The following is a 17,936-nucleotide window of genomic DNA, read 5'->3' as shown; positions in this document are numbered from 1 at the left end:
GTCAGTGAGCTGAAATTTACTCTTGTAAGATAATGGGAAGATCAAAGCCATGGTCTTTGGCCCTCCACCACAAACTCAGCATGTTTGCCACTAATTCTATTCCTCTCCCTGGCCACTGTCTGATTGAAACAGTTCAAAACCTTAGCTACCTATTTGAGCCTGAGCTGAATTTTGACTCTATCTATCTTCTGTCACAAGACTCTCACTTCCACCGCTGAAACATCACTCCTCCCCCACCCCCATCCCCACCCATCTCTGCTCCAGCCTCAACATCTGCCTCAGCTGTAGCTCATCCATCCCACTCGAGCTTCCAGACTTGACTATTTGAATGATCTTCTCAGCAGCTTCACATCCTCCACCCTCTGTAAACATCAGATCCTAATTTTTGCTGCCTCTGCCCTATCCTGCGCCAAGTCTCACTTGCCTATCACTTCTTCAGTCCCTCAATGCCTTCAACATAAAATTCTTATTTAATTCCTTTCATGGCCACGCCCCTCACCATCTCAAACTTCTTTTCGTCCCAACACCCCTCACCCCCCCGCCCCCCCACCCCAAATTCACATGGCCAACTTCAAGAAAAAAGGACTCATTTTGCTTTTCATTTTAATCTTGCCAAAAAGTTATTTTTTTCTACCATTGCAGCTAAACGTTTGGTCCTGTTTGAGTATATCTAACAATTTATTTATGTAGTGTTTTATTGTATCCAGTAAGTTCCCTCTCCTGTTGAGCTAGAAGTTTCTTTCAAAACAGTGGTGACGGTGAAATAGCATGGAGCCTGGTCTGCCAGTAACAAAGTACTTTTTTTGCCTGAAGTCCTGTACTAAATATTTGTGATTTATTCAGTTATGTTTTAGGATCTATGTTTTTCTGTTGATTTTTGGATTTTCTGGTTTGGGTTGAGATGCAGGTGAAATTGAAAGTCCACTGTTTTGTGCAGCTTATGCTGATATTTTGCTGTCACTGCAGAAATAAACCATTTCACCTCTCTTTGCAGTGATGCACTGGCTACAGAGTCAGTGAACTGTCTCAATGGAGCACTTTTCCATCTGCGGAATATCTGGGAAGAGATAGGGATTCCAGAAGATCAAAGATTGCAGAGAACTGAAGTTGTTAAAAAGCATATCAAGGCAAGTGGCAAACATTATTTTCAGGATTAACTACTTGCACTTTAGTGAAACATCAAGATGCATTCATCAACTGTTCAAACAGAAGCAGTTCTGGTACTGCGACAAGTTTTGGATCCACTTTCGTTACTTTCTAGCTTCAGTGTGTCTTTACCGTGCAATATAGAGTTACACAATAGGAAAACGATCCTCTTGTGATCTGAGCTGGCTATTATCTTTTATAATGTTTTCACACATGGCTCCTTTCCAAAAGCAGATTGGAAGTCAGTGGGAATCGGCCCCATTAAAAATTACACGCTAAAAATCCTTAAGCTACTTTATTTTAATATAGCATGTAAATGTAAGAATGACTGGTGTTATCAAATATCCCCTTTATTAACCTAACTACAGATTCAAGAAAAGAGGTATATATTAAATGTTCTAACTTTTCCTAGTCAGCTTTATGATCTTGATGGGTTCTGCTCTTGAACAGTGATTTACTGTCCACTGATCTAACTTTCTCCTGAGACCTACCTGGCTGACAGTCTGTGTTTATTGTCTTTTTATAATCTGATGTGGTGCAGCTTTAAACAAAACAATTCTGTCAAAATCCCTTGGCTCCTCCATTGTATCTGTGGGATAATAGACTGTGGGCTGTTAATTTCACAAATTGGACCATCTGACTTTCATACACATCTTCAATGCCCGCAGTCTCTGGCTTTTAAAGCAGACTATGTGAATTCACCTAAAACACAAATGTAGCTCATTCCCAAATCTGAAGCATGCGTGGTATTTATCACCCTCAATTTCCATATAGGGCCTATTGGATATGATGATTGCAGAAGAAGAAAGTCTGAGGCAACGGTTGAAAAAGAGCATTGATATGTGCCAGAAGGAACTGCATGCAGTATGCCAGGAACTCAACTTGGCTGTATGCATGGTAAGAGTGCAACTTCACCACAAATCACCTCTTCTTGGAAAGGGGGTTGGGGAAAGGAGAATGAAAAAAAAATCTGTCTTGTTAACCATTTAAACTTGTATCTGACAGCCAGAAAAAGATTGCACAATGCTGCAACTAGAAAAAGATCTGCGGACACGATTGGAGGTCCTCCTGAAACAGAAGAAAGAAAGAATGCTGAAATTAAAGTCCCTTAAAGAACAAGATGAGGAGCTCTGCGACATACTTTGTACAACAGCCTACTCCATTGATGATGACACCGTCCCTAGTCTTGAACAGCTTGATGCATTTCGTGAGCATATTGCTTCACTTAATGTAGAGAAGGTAAAAAAAAAAGTGTAAAATTGCTTTCAGCTAATTTACCAAGTACACCAACATGCTATGTTTGAAGTGTCCTATTAATCCTTACTGTCTTTAGTGTAAATGAGGTGATGCAGCTGTGATCTGGATCTCCCCCACCCCCACCCCTTCCCAAAAGGCTCTGAATGCTGAGTCAATTGAACCTTTCAAGACTGATTTTTTTTTTTGGCTGGGTAAAAGTGATAAATTGCGTTGAGGTACAGATCAGACATGATCTAATTCAATGGTCAAACAGGCTCAAGAAAGAAAAGAAAAAGACTTGCATTTATATAACACCTTTCATGACCACCGGATGTCTCAAAGCAGCTTACAGCTAATGAAGTACTTTTGAAGTGTACTCACTGTTGTAATGTAGGAAATGCAGCAACCAATTTGCACACAGCAAACGCCCACAAACGGCAATATGATGATGACTAGATAATCTGTTTTTGTCATGTTGATTGAGGGATAAATATTGGCCAGAACATCAGGGATAACTCCTCTGCTGTTCATCAAAGTAGCGCCATGGGATTTTTTTTTTTTTTTGCATCCATCTGAGCAGGCAGATGGGACCTCCGTTTAACATCTCATCTGAAAGACGCCACCTCTGACAGTGCAGTTCTCTCTCAATACTGCACAGGAGTGTCAACCTTGATTTTTATGTTAAAGCCCTGGAGTGGGACTTGAACCCGGAACCTTATGATTCAGAGGCTATCAACTGAGCTACGGCTGAATGACCTAACTCCTGTTCAGTTGCTACATGCTTCCTATTTCTCACCATGACCAGCTTAAAATAATTACATGATGTACTATTTAACATTGCAAATCACCATCTGCCTACGCAGTATCAATCTAAACTTGAGTGTGATCATATACTGCAGGTGTGGAACCCTAAACTGTTAAGTTCTCTAATCGATTTATTGTTTTGCTTTTAGGAACGCAGAAGGGGTGAGTTTGTTGAAACAAAGAAAAAAATCATTCTTTGCATGGAGGAACTTGATCAACTGCCAGATACCAGCTTTGAGAGAGATATTGTGTGTGAGGATGAGGATGCTTTCTGTCTGTCCAATGAGAACATTGTCGGTCTGAAAACGCTTCTTCAACAGGTGTGTAAATTAAATGTTGAAACAACTACATCTATATAGTACCATTCTCGTCCTCGGAACAATTAAAAATGCTTTAGTCAATTAATTGCTTTTGAACTGTAGTAAAGTCCCATGACTGAGATAAATCATATTTTTTTTGGATGTGTTAATTAGGAATAAATGTGGACCAGGGCATGAGGAATTTCTTGCTCCTCTTTTGAATTGTGCTGTTGGATCTTGATGACTATCTAAGTAGGCAGATGAAGCTGAGTGATGGGCATACACGGAAATATTAAAAATAATTGTGAACTTGTCTTGTGAGCAGTTTTTCTGAACATTTGCTTTACCTGATATTTGTATCCATTTCAATTTAAATTGAGAGATTTGTGCCCTATCTGATCAGGCTGAAGTCCTTGGAGATAAAATTACAGTGTTGTAACTGTCTCTCAAAGCCATTCCATAACACTGCGGACTTTTTTAAAAAAAAATTATGGCACGAGTCGATTGTTCATCGGCTGCTGTTTATTTATCTAACCGGTTGTAGAACTAAAGTTAGTGGACTTTTTTTTTAAAAGCACAAGTTTCAATATCCTGTCAAAAAAAATCTTTTAACTGCTTGCTAAGCAAGAACTGTTGGTCAGTGTCAAGAAAATTTGAATTTAAACCTGCATTTCTCAAAAGTTTCAGAATAGCTTTATTTGATGCAAACCAGCAATCGTTTACTGAGTGCAAACTACTTGAAATGGTGCAAGTATATGATTAATATGCAAGCTAATTCACTCTGTAACCGATCAGTTTGGCTCATTTGGAGCTTGGTAGTCTGAGTCAGAAGGCATTCAAACTCGCCTCCAGAATTTTAAGGCTATCCAATTTGTTAGCTCAGGGTTTGGATGATTTTTAAAAATTTATTTATGGGATGTGGGTGTTGCAGTTATTGCCTATCTATCAGAGCCAATGCATGGGTTACATTTGTCCTATCTGCTTCAGGATTTGGATTTGAATCCAGCCTTGACTGAGATCAAAGTCTTTTGTTGCTGACTGTAAGTATGTTACATGAACTGAACCTGGGGTAGTCTTAACCTATTTTTTTAACCTGGCTCTCCATACTGAATTAGGAAAGGGTTTGTGTTAACAGGCATTGAGATGGCAGTCGCTTAGATCATGAAAATGACTAGTATGGGGAATGTAAATGACACACTGGAATAGGAGTTGCTCTTGTGTTGAAAACTAGGCACATTGGATCAAAATGCAGGGGCCTTCATCCTGCATCAGACCAACAGCAATACCCTCTTTGAACAACCAATTCAAAAACGATTTAAAAATTCAAAGTTTGCATTCGTCTTACGAACACACGAATTAGGCAGGAGTAAGCCATTTGGCCCCTCAAACCTGCTCTGCCAATCAATAAGATCATGGCTGATCTTATTGGCAGTGCTGCAAATAAGACCTTGAATGTAGTAGAAATGTTGTGACTAATGGCTTTTTTTGTACACTACAATGTGAATGATCTCTGTTGCGTCCTTGTGTCTGGTTATAAGAATATGCCAATAATTAATTGTTACATATTTCTCTTTAGTTGGAAGTGAAGAGAGCTCAGAATGAGACTAAGTGTGCAGAGCTCAGAGATCAAATAACTAACCTGTGGGACTGGCTGCAGATTTCCCATGAAGAGCGTGATACTTTTTCTGTGCACATGATTGGTTCCAGGGCTAAGACAATGCAGGCAGTAAGTACCTGTGCATGTGTGTGTATCAGTGCAAAGTTAGTCATTGAAATTACGCTCAACATTGAGCCAAAATTTGTTGTCAAAATAACGGTGAGGCTAATGGCACTCGTTATCCATGTTTAAATGGTACAGCAACTTCAGGTGAGGACCAAATGTGCAATTAAACACAAATATCCAAAAGTTGCTCTCCATCTTGTGCCACTTCACGAAAACATTTTTGCTGTTTGCCTTACCATTGCCATGTATTGAATATTGTCATATGAGCTAAATTTGTCACAGATATTTCGAGCTAGTAATTAGTAACACAAGCACTCTTAATTTCCAATTAGCCTCCATGGCACTGAATGAACTATTAAAGTATGGAGTCTCATTCCTTCAGATTTTGAAACTTTGAGAGATTTTTTTAAAAAGTTAAATTATTTTTCTTTGTCTTTCTTATCCAATCTTAGTCTTGTTTTTCTTTCCATAGTTGATTTGACATTGAATTCACCCTCTTTCTTGGTCCTTTGTTTGTTTCCCCAATCCTTTAAATCTCATTGGTTAAGGAGGTGCCCTGTTTATTGCCCTGTTTTCCTTGCTGTGCTGTTACCCAGCTTGTACTTTCAGCAACTTTATGGGTAAAATTTGTTTTGAACTGAAGGGTGCAAAAGCAAGTTTAACTAATAGATACCATTAGATGCCCTGCTACAGCAAAGCTTGGCTTATTGACTTAGCAATTCCTTTTGTTTTTAATGGAGGTGTTTAGCCATTACATTTAAAGGGTTGGAAGAAGTGAGTAAAGAGATTGCAGACATGGGCGGCACAGTGGTTAGCACTGCAGCCTCTCAGCTCCAGCGACCCAGGTTCGGTTCTGGGTACTGCCTGTGCGGAGTTTGCAAGTTCTCCCTGTGACTGCGTGGGTTTCTGCCGGGTGCTCCGGTTTCCTCCCACAGCCAAAGACTTGCAGGTTGATTGGTAAATTGGCCATCATAAATTGCCCTTCGTATAGGTAGGTGGTAGGGAATATGGGATTAATGTAGGATTAGTATAAATGGGTGGTTGTTGGTCGAAGGGCCTGTTTCAGTGCTGTATCTCTCTGACTCTATGTTAGGCACTTGCATGTTAATATTTGCAGAATGAAATCTCACACCCTTGCTTGCAGCTTTGCTGCTCACATTGATGAACCTTATCTGATATCTACACATACTTTATCTAAGGTCCACTGGGCACTGATCTGGATTGGGAGCTCAGCCTTCCCGCCTCTCAACCTGCATCCACCACTGCTCTACCTGCCCCACCGTATCAACTGCCATCCATGCTGAGATCAGATAGCACAATGTAACACAAAAATCAACTCTTAAAACCTAGTCTGGATAATTACTTTTATCCTATTGTGGCAGCCTGCTAATATTTGTTAACACCACTAAATATTTGTAATTGTAGCATCCTGTCCTCAGTTAAGTGGGTTTGCTCAGAAAATTGATCTAAAGATAACTGCTTCTATCCAGTTGAAAACTCACAGGAATCTTTAGAATCTAATATTTTATTAAGCAATCCACGGTGATGTATTTAAAAATAAAAGTAGTGTGTTTTGTGGTTTAGTTGCAGACAGAATTGGAGCGTCTAGAGGTACTGAAACTACAGAACATGAAAAATGTGATCGAAGCAATCAGACAAGAGTTGGCAACGTATTGGGAGAAAGGTTTCTTTAGCCCTGCACAGCGGCAAGCATTTGCTCCATACTATGATGGTTTGTTTAAGTTTTAACTTTATTCCAAATAACGTGGGCATTTAATAGCTTTAATACCATGGCAGGACACAGGCCTGATGTCAGTTGAATATTACAGTACCTGATTTCTGTTTCCATAAGCTATGTAGATAGTGCTGATGGTAGATAGATAGTGCTGATGGTAGATGGGTAGTGCAATATTTGTTAAATACATAAGTTAGCCCTGGAGCTTATTTTGATGGTTTTAACCTTTCCTTGCACTCTATTTTTCCTGATTCCTTCAATTCATAATTTATGGGGTGGATGGCAAAAGGTAATTGCAGTCAACTACTCTGAGGATAGAGGTTTCATGAATTTGAGGTTTGATGTGAATGCAATAGTTGGGAGCCTGCCAGTAGGTAAATCAGAATCCACATCGCTTAGTGCATATTTCAGCTATACTCTAACCAGGCTATTATCAAAATATTTAACAACTGGTTGATTTCTATGAACTTTGTCACAATTGACAGTGAAGGTGCTGGCCTGCCTCAGGGTCTGTTAGGCCTTTCCTAACAGCACTGTTGGTGTACCTACACCCCAAGGACTGCAGCAGTTCACGAAGACAGCTCACCACCACGTTCTCTAGGGCAATTAGGGATGGGTAATAAATGCTGACCTAGCCAGTGACACCCACCTCCTTTTCCCCCTCCAAACAAATAAAACATAGTTGCATCCAACTGGAAATGTGACTGAAATCTATGTTGTAAAATAGTGGAAAGTAAAGTGGGAGAGAAGTGGAGGATAGTTGCTGATTTTAGTAATGCAAAACAAGGGTGGTGAATTTGACACTCATTCCATTCAGTTGCCAGTCTGCTTCAAGTTGAGCAGGACCGAGCTGATCTGAAGCTGCAATGCCTTCCGGCTTTGGATGGTGGGAGAGAAGAGGAGCGTGGAAGGCAGATCTAAAGGAGTCATCTAATTTGTGGCCACGCTTTTGTAGGCATGAGGCAAAATGGGTGACCAAAATAAGGGATTAAAAAAAGACATGGACAAAAATAATGGGGAAATACAATAGTATCGTGATGGAAGAATGTCCGTGTCCTCTTCTAGTTTTAGGAACTTATCTGCATGTTAAGCAAATTCATAAGCCAAATCTTTGTTTCTATGTTGACAACTTGAAAAAAGTTTAATCCAATCACTGAGAAATTCCAAGCGGTGATTGGGCTCATGTATGTTTTAAATCTCTTCAATCGGAACTTGAAAGTCAACAGAGCAGCACTTTTTTGATAATTAATTTAGATTGGTGAATGTATATTTCACTGGAGTTGACTTGTATCTTGTTTAAAACATTTTTGTTACCCTCTTCTGAAAAGAGGATTACACAGAGGACTTATTACAGCTGCATAACCTGGAGCTCAATCGACTAAAGCAGTATTACCAAGCACACCAGCAGCTGTTTGAGGGTGTCTGGAAGTGGGAAGAAAATTGGAAGCTTTATCTGGGTTTTGAGGTGAGAAGCCAAAACTTTATATAAAGTAGCACTTGGATTCTGTTACTACTGTTACAACTGAGGTGGGAGAAGTGCACTATTTATTCTAGTCCCACTTCTCCACAGGTCACAACATATATTTAAATTTTCCCACTTATAGATACGGTCAATCTTGTACTCTAGTTTTCCCAGAATAAAACACACCAACCAGGTTTCTTTAATAAGCAACAAAATTATCAGTTTATTATAAAATGAGTCTTAATCAATAATGAAGTAAAACGTACTCCCCCCAAATCTATCCAAGCCCCGCACGCACACATGTACATACATCCTTGGTTTTGATTTGGCGTCCCAATTGCGTATAGACGGCTGTCACTGGGATCTTCTCAGAACAGTTCTTTCCATGCAATGTTGAAGATCAGTTTGGGTTGGCTTCCCAAGAAATGGAGCTACAGAGGCTTCAGATAGGTCTCAGCAGAAATGCAGCAACAAGAGTTTTCAGTTCCCATACATTCGATACGCAGGGTTTCTCCAAATACAGTTGGAAATAGGAAACTGACACACTGTATGCAGGGTTTCTTATCGAGAGAGAGCTGGGTCGTCTTCGGCAGGCAAAAACCAACTCTTTTGTAACAGTTCAAACAAACTAAAAACCTTCCGGAAGTCAAGTCTCCTGACCTCTCTAAATCTTGACCTGTCACTTCTTTGCAAACATCTCCCTAAGTCAAAAACGGCCCCTGCTGGGTAATTATCCACAGACAGGTGCCTTCCAGTAAGACATGTTTACAAGCCAAGTCTGAGAACCTCCTGGTGACTTTCTAAAAAAAAACACAAAGTTCAGTTTCTGTTCAAGGTTCCGGATGCATCAATGTCCATAATTCAACTATCAGTCCTTAAAACATATTTTACAAAAAAAGTACACCCATAACACTATCCAAGTTCATTGTGATTTAAGCAGATTGTACTGTGATACTGCTTTTATTCAAACCCCTGCCACTGAAAGAGTTCTTAACCAAGCAACAAGATTGGCTTATGGCAGCTCAAACTCCTGGCTACCACATAGAGCTGTAAGGTGCACAACTCATTTAACCAGGCTGAAGGAGACATTATCAAAATGAATGACATTTAAAAACAAAAAACTTTTTTTTCTTGCAGAAGAAAGCATCGGATCCAAACCGGTTCACTAACAGAGGGGGCAACCTATTAAAAGAAGAGAAGCAGAGAACAAAGCTTTACAAAATGCTGCCTAAAGTATGTAATGTGATAGTGTGTCAAATATGTCTTGTATAAAAGCCATGGTTCATGTGGATGTGCCAATAATGGTACAACAGTGACACTTTTTGTACCCTTTCCAATGTGATAGCAGTCAAATTCTGTGACTACATGGTTTATTTAAGCAGAGAGTGGTACTGGGTGAAGTAGTTTAGAACAATTGTTCAAAACTCTAATAGGATATTTGCTCAATGAAACTCGTTCTGATTTAATAGGATAATTGTACTCAGTATTTTGACACATTGTTTTCTGCTAATGTCTGGTTTTAAAAATCTGAGGTAGTAAACATCAGAACAGGAGTAGACCATTCAGCCCCTTGAGCCTGGTCCATTGTTTAATTAGACCATGGCTGACCTATACTACACATTCTTTTGCCTGCCTTTGCTCCATATCCCTTATCAAATAAATGAAATTTTCAATTGACTCTGCATCTGCAACCTTTTGGGAGATTTTTACATTTCCACTGCCCTTTTGCTCCTGCTGATTCCACTGCTGACTGGCCTAACTCCACTTTTTGTAATTGGGCCTCCTTGCTATGGAATACCCCAACAGAAAAAATAGCTTTTCTGTCCCTACTCTATCACATCCTATTTATCATTTTAAATGCTTCAATTAGATCATCCCTCAACCACCTAAACTCAAGGGAACACAGCCTAGATTTATCCAGTCTGTGTCCATAATTTAATCCTTTTAACTCCAGTATCATTTTGGTGTATCTATGGTGTAGCTGCTCGAAGGCCAATTTACATTTTGCAGTGTGATGCCCAGAATGGAATACAATCCTCCGGATGGAATCTGACTAAGGCTTTGTACAATTGAAGCAATTCCCTTTTGTATTCCAATCCTCTTAGCTGCATAAAAGCCACATTTCATTTCGCCTTTTTGTACCTGTGCACTAGCTTTTAGTGATTTGTGTACATGGTCACTCAAATCCTCTTTACTTCTCCCATGGTTTGTAGTCTTTTGCCACTAAAATATTTGTTTCTCTGTCTTGAATGTGAAGTGGGTTACCTCTCGAAAATCGAATACCCAGCCAGAAAACAGTATCTGGAGGGGCAGGGGAACCTGTATTCAATAGTTCAAATTTTAAATCTGTGAAAGGTAATTTTACACTTTCTGTAGGAATACTAACAAATTGGTGTGTATTTTAGTTGGAGGAAGAGTTGAAAGTTCAGATTGATGCTTGGGAGCAGGAGCATCATTCCCAGTTTCTGGTTAATGGACAGAATTTCATGGATTATGTGACAGAGCAATGGGAGCTGCATAGATTGGAGAAAGAGCGGGAAAAACAAGAAAGGGTGAGGCCAAGTTTTATTTTAACTTTGTTCGTCATGGTTATATTGTTATAGATTTTGATTTATCCTCTTAGACCTCTACCAATGTCAACTTTTGGGAGGGATTGCAGAGGAATAGAGTTCCCTCCCATCTGCAAAAACAACGTCTAATTCTAAGTCTGGGAAGGTGCTGACAGTAAAGGTGAATGATGTATTGTGCCACTCGGCCTACATATTTAACTGCCAAATGATGAATGCAGTCTTGCATGTAAATAAAAGCAAAATACTGCGGATGCTGGAAATATGAAATAAAAACAAGAAATGCTGGAGATACTCAGCAGGTCTGGCAGCATCTGTGGAAAGAGAAGCAGAGTTAACGTTTCGGGTCAGTGATTCTTCTTCGGAACTGACAAATATTAGAAATGTCAAAGGTTATAGCAAGTGAGGTGGGGGTGGGGCAAGAGATAACAATGGAGAAGGTGTAGATTGGACAAGGCCACATAGCTGACCAAAAGGTCATGGAGCAAAGGCAAACAATATGTTAATGGTGTGTTGAAAGACAAAGCATTAGTACAGATAGGGTGTTAACGGACTGAAGATTGAACAGCAGCAAGTACAAACATGATTTAAAAAAAAAAGCCGTGGGTAAGCAAACTGAACAAACTAAAATGAAATGAAATAAACATACAAAAAAAAAGTTGTAAAAAATGTAAAGAAAAAATAACTGAAAATAAAGGTAAAATGGGGGGCCTGTCATGCTCTGAAATGATTGAACTCAATGTTCAGTCCGGCAGGCTGTAGTGTGCCTAATCGGTAAATGAGATGCTGTTCCTCGAGCTTGCGTTGATGTTCACTGGAACACTGAAGCAAGCCCAGGATAGAGATGTGAGCATGAGAGCAGGGGGGAATGTTGAAATGGCAAGCAACCAGAAGCTCAGGGTTCTGCTTGCGGACTGAGCGGAGGTGTTCCGCAAAGGGGTCACCCAGTCTGTGTTTGGTCTCCCCAATATAGAGGAGACCACATTGTGAGCAGCGAATATAGTATACTACATGAAAGAAGTACAAGTAAATCGCTGCTTCACCTGAAAGGAGTGTTTGGGGCCTGGGATAGTGAGGAGAGAGGAGGTAAATGGGCAGGTATTACACCACCTGCGATTGCAGGGGAAGGTGCCTTGGGAAGGGGACGAGGTGGTGGGGGTAATGGAGGAGTGGACCAAGGTGTCGCGGAGGGAATGATCCCTTCGGAATGCTGACTGGAAGGGAGGGGGAGATGTGTTTGGTAGTGGCATCACGCTGGAGGTTGTGGAAAATGGAGGAGGATGATCCTTTGGATGTGGAGGCTGATGGGGTGGAAAGTGAGGACAAGGGGAACCCTGTCACGGTTCTGGGAGGGAGGGGAAAGGGTGAGGGTAGAGGTGCAGGAAATAGGCCGGACACGGTTGAGGGCCAGTGGGGGGGAATTCCTCGGTTGAGGAAAAAGGAGGTCATATCAGAAGCACCGTCATGGAAGGTAGCATCATCAGAGCAGATGCGTCAGAGACTGAGAACCTGGGAGAATGGAATGGAGTCCTTACAGGAGGTAGGGTGTGAAGAAGTGTAGTCGAGGTAGATGTGGGAGTCGGTGGGCTCATAATGGATATTAGTAGACAACCTATCCCCAGAAATGGAGACAGAGAAGTCGAGGAAGGGAAGGGAAGTATCAGAGATGGACCATGTTTAGGTGAGAGAAGGGTGGAAATTGGAAGCAAAGTTGATAAAGTTTTCCTTCGCAACACCTTGGTCCACTCCTCCATTACCCCCACCACCTCGTCTCCTTCCCATAGCACCTTGCCCTGCAATCGCAGGAGGTGTAATACCTGCCCATTTACCTCCTCTCTCTCCTCACTATCCCAGGCCCCAAACACTCCTTTCAGGTGAAGCAGCGATTTACTTGTACTTCTTTCAATGTAGTATACTATATTCGCTGCTCACAACGTGGTCTCCTCTATATTGGGGAGACCAAACACAGACTGGGTGACTGCTTTGCGGAACACCTCCGCTCAGTTCGCAAGCAGGACCCTGAGCTTCTGGTTGCTTGCCATTTCAACATTTCCCCCCTACTCTCATGCTCACATCTCTATCCTGGGCTTGCTTCAGTGTTCCAGTGAACATCAACGCAAGCTCGAGGAACAGCATCTCATTTACCGATTAGGCACACTGCAGCCTGCCGGACTGAACATTGAGTTCAATCATTTCAGAGCATGACGGGGCCCCCCATTTTACCTTTATTTTCAGTTATTTTTTCTTTTTTACATTTTTTTACAACTACTTTTTTGTATGTTTATTTCATTTAATCTTAGTTTGTTCAGTTTGCTTACCCATGGCTTTTTTTTTTTTAAATCATGTTTGTACTTGCTGCTGTTCAATCTTCAGTCCGTTAACACCCTATCTGTACTAATGCTTTGTCTTTCAACACACCATTAACATATTGTTTGCCTTTGCTCCATGACCGTTTGGTCAGCTATGTGGCCTTGTCCAATCTACACCTTCTCCATTGTTATCTCTTGCGCCACCCCCGCCTCACTTGCTTATAACCTTTGACATTTCTAATATTTGTCAGTTCCGAAAAAGGGTCACTGACCCGAAACGTTAACTCTGCTTCTCTTTCCATAGATGCTGCCAGACCTGCTGAGTATCTCCAGCATTTCTTGTTTCTATTGCAGTCTTGCATGTGTTCTTTAGATTGATTGGTTTAGGCTACCCTTTCTTGAGAGTCTCAATAGCTCTTTTTTTTTTTTACAAAGTCTTTTATCTCCTCCTGTGGAATGCCAAGTTCCAGAGGTGAAAAGATCTCCCATGGACCAGATGTTTAAAGAGCAGATTCTAATTCACCTCATAGTCGCATTCATCCCAGAGCCAAAGATAATCAGTATTCTATAAAATTCCCATACAGTAACTGCAGGTATGTGATTGGGAATTAACATGATATTGTCTGTACTGCAGCAACTGAAAAAGAGCAAGCTGATTGAGGAGGAAATGCTGTATGGCAGTGCCCCCAAAACTCCAAGCAAGCGAAGGCTTAATGCAATGAATACCCCAGGGAAATTACGGAAGGTGAGAAAGTTCAAAACTGTTGTAGGCTGGACTTTTTGTCTTTTTTTTTTTAATATATATATTGCACACACACAATGGGTAATAAAAGCAAGTTATCTTCAATTTTGGAAATTACCTATTCTCACAAGCCTCTTGGTGATTTTTACTAACTGCTTTTGTGTGGGCTACAGATTAGTATCTACCGTATTAATGACTGCTGGTGAAAGCTGGTGTATGATCGTTCTATCTCAATATACCTGTGATTGGGTTAGTTTCATTAAGGGATCCAGGTTCTGATTGAACCCACCCCGTGAGGTTTGCCGAGTGAGCTGCTTGCTATTAATTTATCTTACTCCACAATATTCATAGTCATCAATAGATAATTTAATGCTGCTTCTAGTTGAACTATTCCACGTTGTGGCTATTGAAAGTTGGGTGTTCCTGCATGTTTGGGAAGTTGCATAGCATGGATACACGAGCACTGTTTGCTGCTGTTCTACATTGCTTCTGCTGAGCTGCAGCTCTAAGCTTTTCAGTTTTTTAAATGTAAATTTAATGTCGCCACTAAAACCTAGTTGTGCTTGATGTGCTGTTACCCTTTTTGCCCCACAGACCCTTGCATTAATATTTCCTCCTTTTTCTGGCTTTGTCTTAGCTTAATGGTACATCGATCTCCAGTGCTACCCCCAACAGCACCCTCCGCTCTGCCATTGGTGGTAGCATCTGTTACTCGCCCATCTCCCGACCCCCACTGTCTGGTCGCAAGGTCAGTCACCAGCCTGCATGCTTTTTTGTTTTCTAGGTAAATATGCAATCAGGTTTATAGTTAAGGTTTTAATTAGAGGAGTCAACATCTCCAATTGTTAGCCATATTTAAAATTCAGAATATATTCTATTTTGCCATTTATATCCACTGCTATCTCCTACCTTGGATTAAGACTCTGCAGTAATCTGATTTTTCAAATGCTGACATCTTTTTCTTTCTACCTGTTCTTTGCTAAAGGTTCCTGACCATATTCATGTTCCCATTTTGTCACTGCCTTCTCTGAAGGTGCTGATTATTGCTGGGATACAGTTGCGTGGGAATCAGCAACACTTCAGTAAATAGCCTGAATAATCATCTAGGTGTATAGCTGTTCTGAGTGTTGGCTGGTTGTTTGAGAATCACATTCAAGTCTGATTTGATTGTGTCACCCGACTTCCAAATTGAGCAACACCCCAACTGTTAACTTGACATAGACAAGGTGTGCACAGCTGGTGCATGCCACCTGAGCCATTGGAAGAATCCTAACTGGCAATCTCTTTGGATGACTTCTGGTTAGAATTGTGAGGCAACCTCAGTCTAGAATTAATGCTTTTTGATCTTTGCTTTTATGTAAAATCCTTTTTAATGCAGTCTGACAATAGTATAAAATTTGTTTTCTAACTAGAGTTTGGTTATGTCTCATTGTACATAATAAAGGCAGAGATTGTGTGGGGATCTTGCCTTACTCAGGATTGCTATCCCAAGTTTAATGACCGACTAATACAATATCTCCTTGAAGTGCAGCTCTTGTCCACCTTATGAAATGAACTTTATGTAATTTTTTCATGAATTGTATTATGGGACTTTTTTGTGTAGCAGTAGCAATATGCTGTAGGTGATTCTCAGTCTGTTCTTTTGGTGTTGAGCTATCCTTGTATAACAGTTTTCGTGACCTCTAATTGCTCCCATCAATATTTCACCCTATTACATCAGTTCAAAATGGTCTCCAAAAACAACCCGTTTGAAGGATAGTTATAATTGTACTACTTGGTGATGGATAGGTGAAAATGGGAAAAGATAATTTCAGATGCAAAAAATTGCTGTAATTGTGACATTAATGCTGCTGGCTTCAGTATTTCCAGTCTAATTCTCCTTCCTGCTCTTTTTAGCCAGGACAATCTGCCCGCACACCAGGATGTTCAGCTACAAAGCCTCCACGCCTTGGTCTGATTGAAAGGAACAAAGAGAATATTTCTCACTTAAATGCAACAGCAATGAGTGGTGCGTCCACCATCTCCACCCCACAGCATAATCTCAGCATAAATTCAGTTGCCACCACTTATTCTGAGTTTGCGGTAATTTCAGTTTTTGCAGTCATCTACCAATTGCTGTGGCAGCACACAGTTGGTGTTGGAGGTCTGGAAAGTAGGACAAAGATTCTCTCTCTCTCTCTCTCTCTCTCTCTCTCTCTCTCTCTCTCTCTTTCTCTCTCTCTTTCTCTCTCTCTCTCTCATATATCAACATATAAAGGACTGCCCAATATAACACTTTCTTTTGCATATTTATCTTTTAATATCACACAACACAGTTTTCAGTTATTAGCTGATCATCTTGGGGGTGGGGAATGGTCTAAATTATCCTCCAGTCTGTGATGCATATTCTGGGAGTGATGGAAATGCAGTTTTCCTTGGTCCATTTGGCTGCAGTTTTGGGGCTAGTCATCAATTTCCCTGAACTCCAACTCAGCATCTAAAGTGCAACCTGTTTCAATAGTGTCATGGAGTGTAGATTAAATGTTGGTTTATTTATATGCACATTTATTGCTCCCACTTAGGATAAACTGCTGCTCAACAATCAATAGCTTCAGTTCTTGGGGAAAATCCATTGTTAATGTTTGTTTTTTAGTAGATTTATTTTAATGGTGTCCAACAGTTTGCAAATGGTAGCACAAAACTGTTGAATGATCTTGGTTTATTGAGTTGTAGGACTTTGGGTAGAGGGAGTTTGTGTACTCCTCTGAAAGCAGTAAATATTCCCTGTTTTCTCCATAGCCAGTTACTCTAGGAGTCCTGATAACTTTTATTTTATTCTGTGTTTGTAGATGGATTCAGCTCCACTGTAGGAGCCTGCACAAATATACAGCAGCACTTTGCAGGTCGGTATGGTAACCCACCATCGACGATTTCCAAACTCAATGTAGTGAGAACTAGAGCCATAAAGCCATTAACTACGCAGCCTTGTTCTCATAGCTGTAGGTTCAAACTGCTCTGATATGTGTTTGCTGCGATTAGAAAGGTTTATCAAACTGGATTATTGTAATTCTTGCCCTGAAGATCATGGTTCTCAACCTGCAACACTTCTGTTCGTTCTTGCAACTGGATGCATTAATACACTGAGACTAATGCACCAAGTATTCTCTGTACAATTACTTCTCTAACAACTATTCTGGATGCTGCATTGAAAAACTTTCCATTTTAGAAATGGGCAGGTAACTGAAATGTTCAGAAATCTTTCCCCGTGTAATTTAGTGCATTTCCAATAAGGGCAGTTGAATATTGGGTTTGAGTTCATATTTCCTGACTGTGTGCTGCCATTTTGTTTCTTTGTGATTGCTGATTGTTTATGGCATGCTTGCTTGAAAGTTGTTTTGTATCTGCTTAGTCACTGCTTTTAACGATTTAGCATTCTTACTCTATGGCTATCTTTACTCTAATGCTTTGAAGACTGCAGGAGTAATTACCCTGTATAATGTTACCCTCTTTTTATTTGTGGTCTTCTGATGCATGCTTCCTATAATGGTTATGAAGTTTTATATCAAGGGGACCAGTGGTTTCATTGCAGCCAATGGCTATGAACCACTATGGGCAATATAATTACTTTTATCCTTTTGGGAAGCATATTTTTCCCCAAGTCTGCATTGCTTTATCCTGGGGAAGCTGCGTCTGATGGCCCTTGCATCATTGTTGGAACAATTTTAATTTTTTATCATGCCAATTGTTCTGCAACACAGAAGTGGAAATGCACACGCAAAACGAGCGTGCAATTAGTGTGCTGCATATGTCAGTCATTGCCAGTATCTTTACAAATTCCCTTCAAATTTGCACTCTTGTGCTGTATTTGGGAAAGGATCACGTGTGATGCTGTCGATGATGCACTTTTCCTATCTATGCGCATTAATTTTTTTTC

The 17,936-nt window shown here is 40.5% G+C and overlaps 1 protein-coding gene across 5 annotated transcripts in view; it reads left to right on the top strand.

Moving 5' to 3' along the window:
* Positions 1–17,936, top strand: part of prc1b (protein regulator of cytokinesis 1b) — a 41,219-nt gene that overhangs the window by 18,097 nt on the left and 5,186 nt on the right. The window contains exons 2-14 of one of the 5 annotated variants that reach the window (XM_068015578.1): positions 995–1,127; positions 1,921–2,043; positions 2,152–2,385; positions 3,336–3,506; positions 5,062–5,211; positions 6,793–6,940; positions 8,272–8,408; positions 9,543–9,638; positions 10,811–10,957; positions 13,916–14,026; positions 14,661–14,771; positions 15,920–16,031; positions 16,852–16,901. In XM_068015578.1, coding sequence (XP_067871679.1) covers positions 995–1,127; positions 1,921–2,043; positions 2,152–2,385; positions 3,336–3,506; positions 5,062–5,211; positions 6,793–6,940; positions 8,272–8,408; positions 9,543–9,638; positions 10,811–10,957; positions 13,916–14,026; positions 14,661–14,771; positions 15,920–16,031; positions 16,852–16,901 — 1,723 coding nt within the window. Of the gene's footprint in view, positions 1–994; positions 1,128–1,920; positions 2,044–2,151; positions 2,386–3,335; positions 3,507–5,061; positions 5,212–6,792; positions 6,941–8,271; positions 8,409–9,542; positions 9,639–10,810; positions 10,958–13,915; positions 14,027–14,660; positions 14,772–15,919; positions 16,106–16,851; positions 16,906–17,936 lie in introns of all 5 variants that reach the window. The other 4 variants (XM_068015575.1, XM_068015574.1, XM_068015577.1 and 1 more) reach the window with 4 other exon arrangements.

This window comes from Heterodontus francisci, chromosome 35 (assembly GCF_036365525.1).
Source record: "Heterodontus francisci isolate sHetFra1 chromosome 35, sHetFra1.hap1, whole genome shotgun sequence".
NCBI classification, from domain to species: domain Eukaryota; kingdom Metazoa; phylum Chordata; class Chondrichthyes; order Heterodontiformes; family Heterodontidae; genus Heterodontus; species Heterodontus francisci.
The sequence above is the reverse complement of the archived record's forward strand: the minus strand, read 5'-3'. Positions and strand labels throughout refer to the sequence as shown.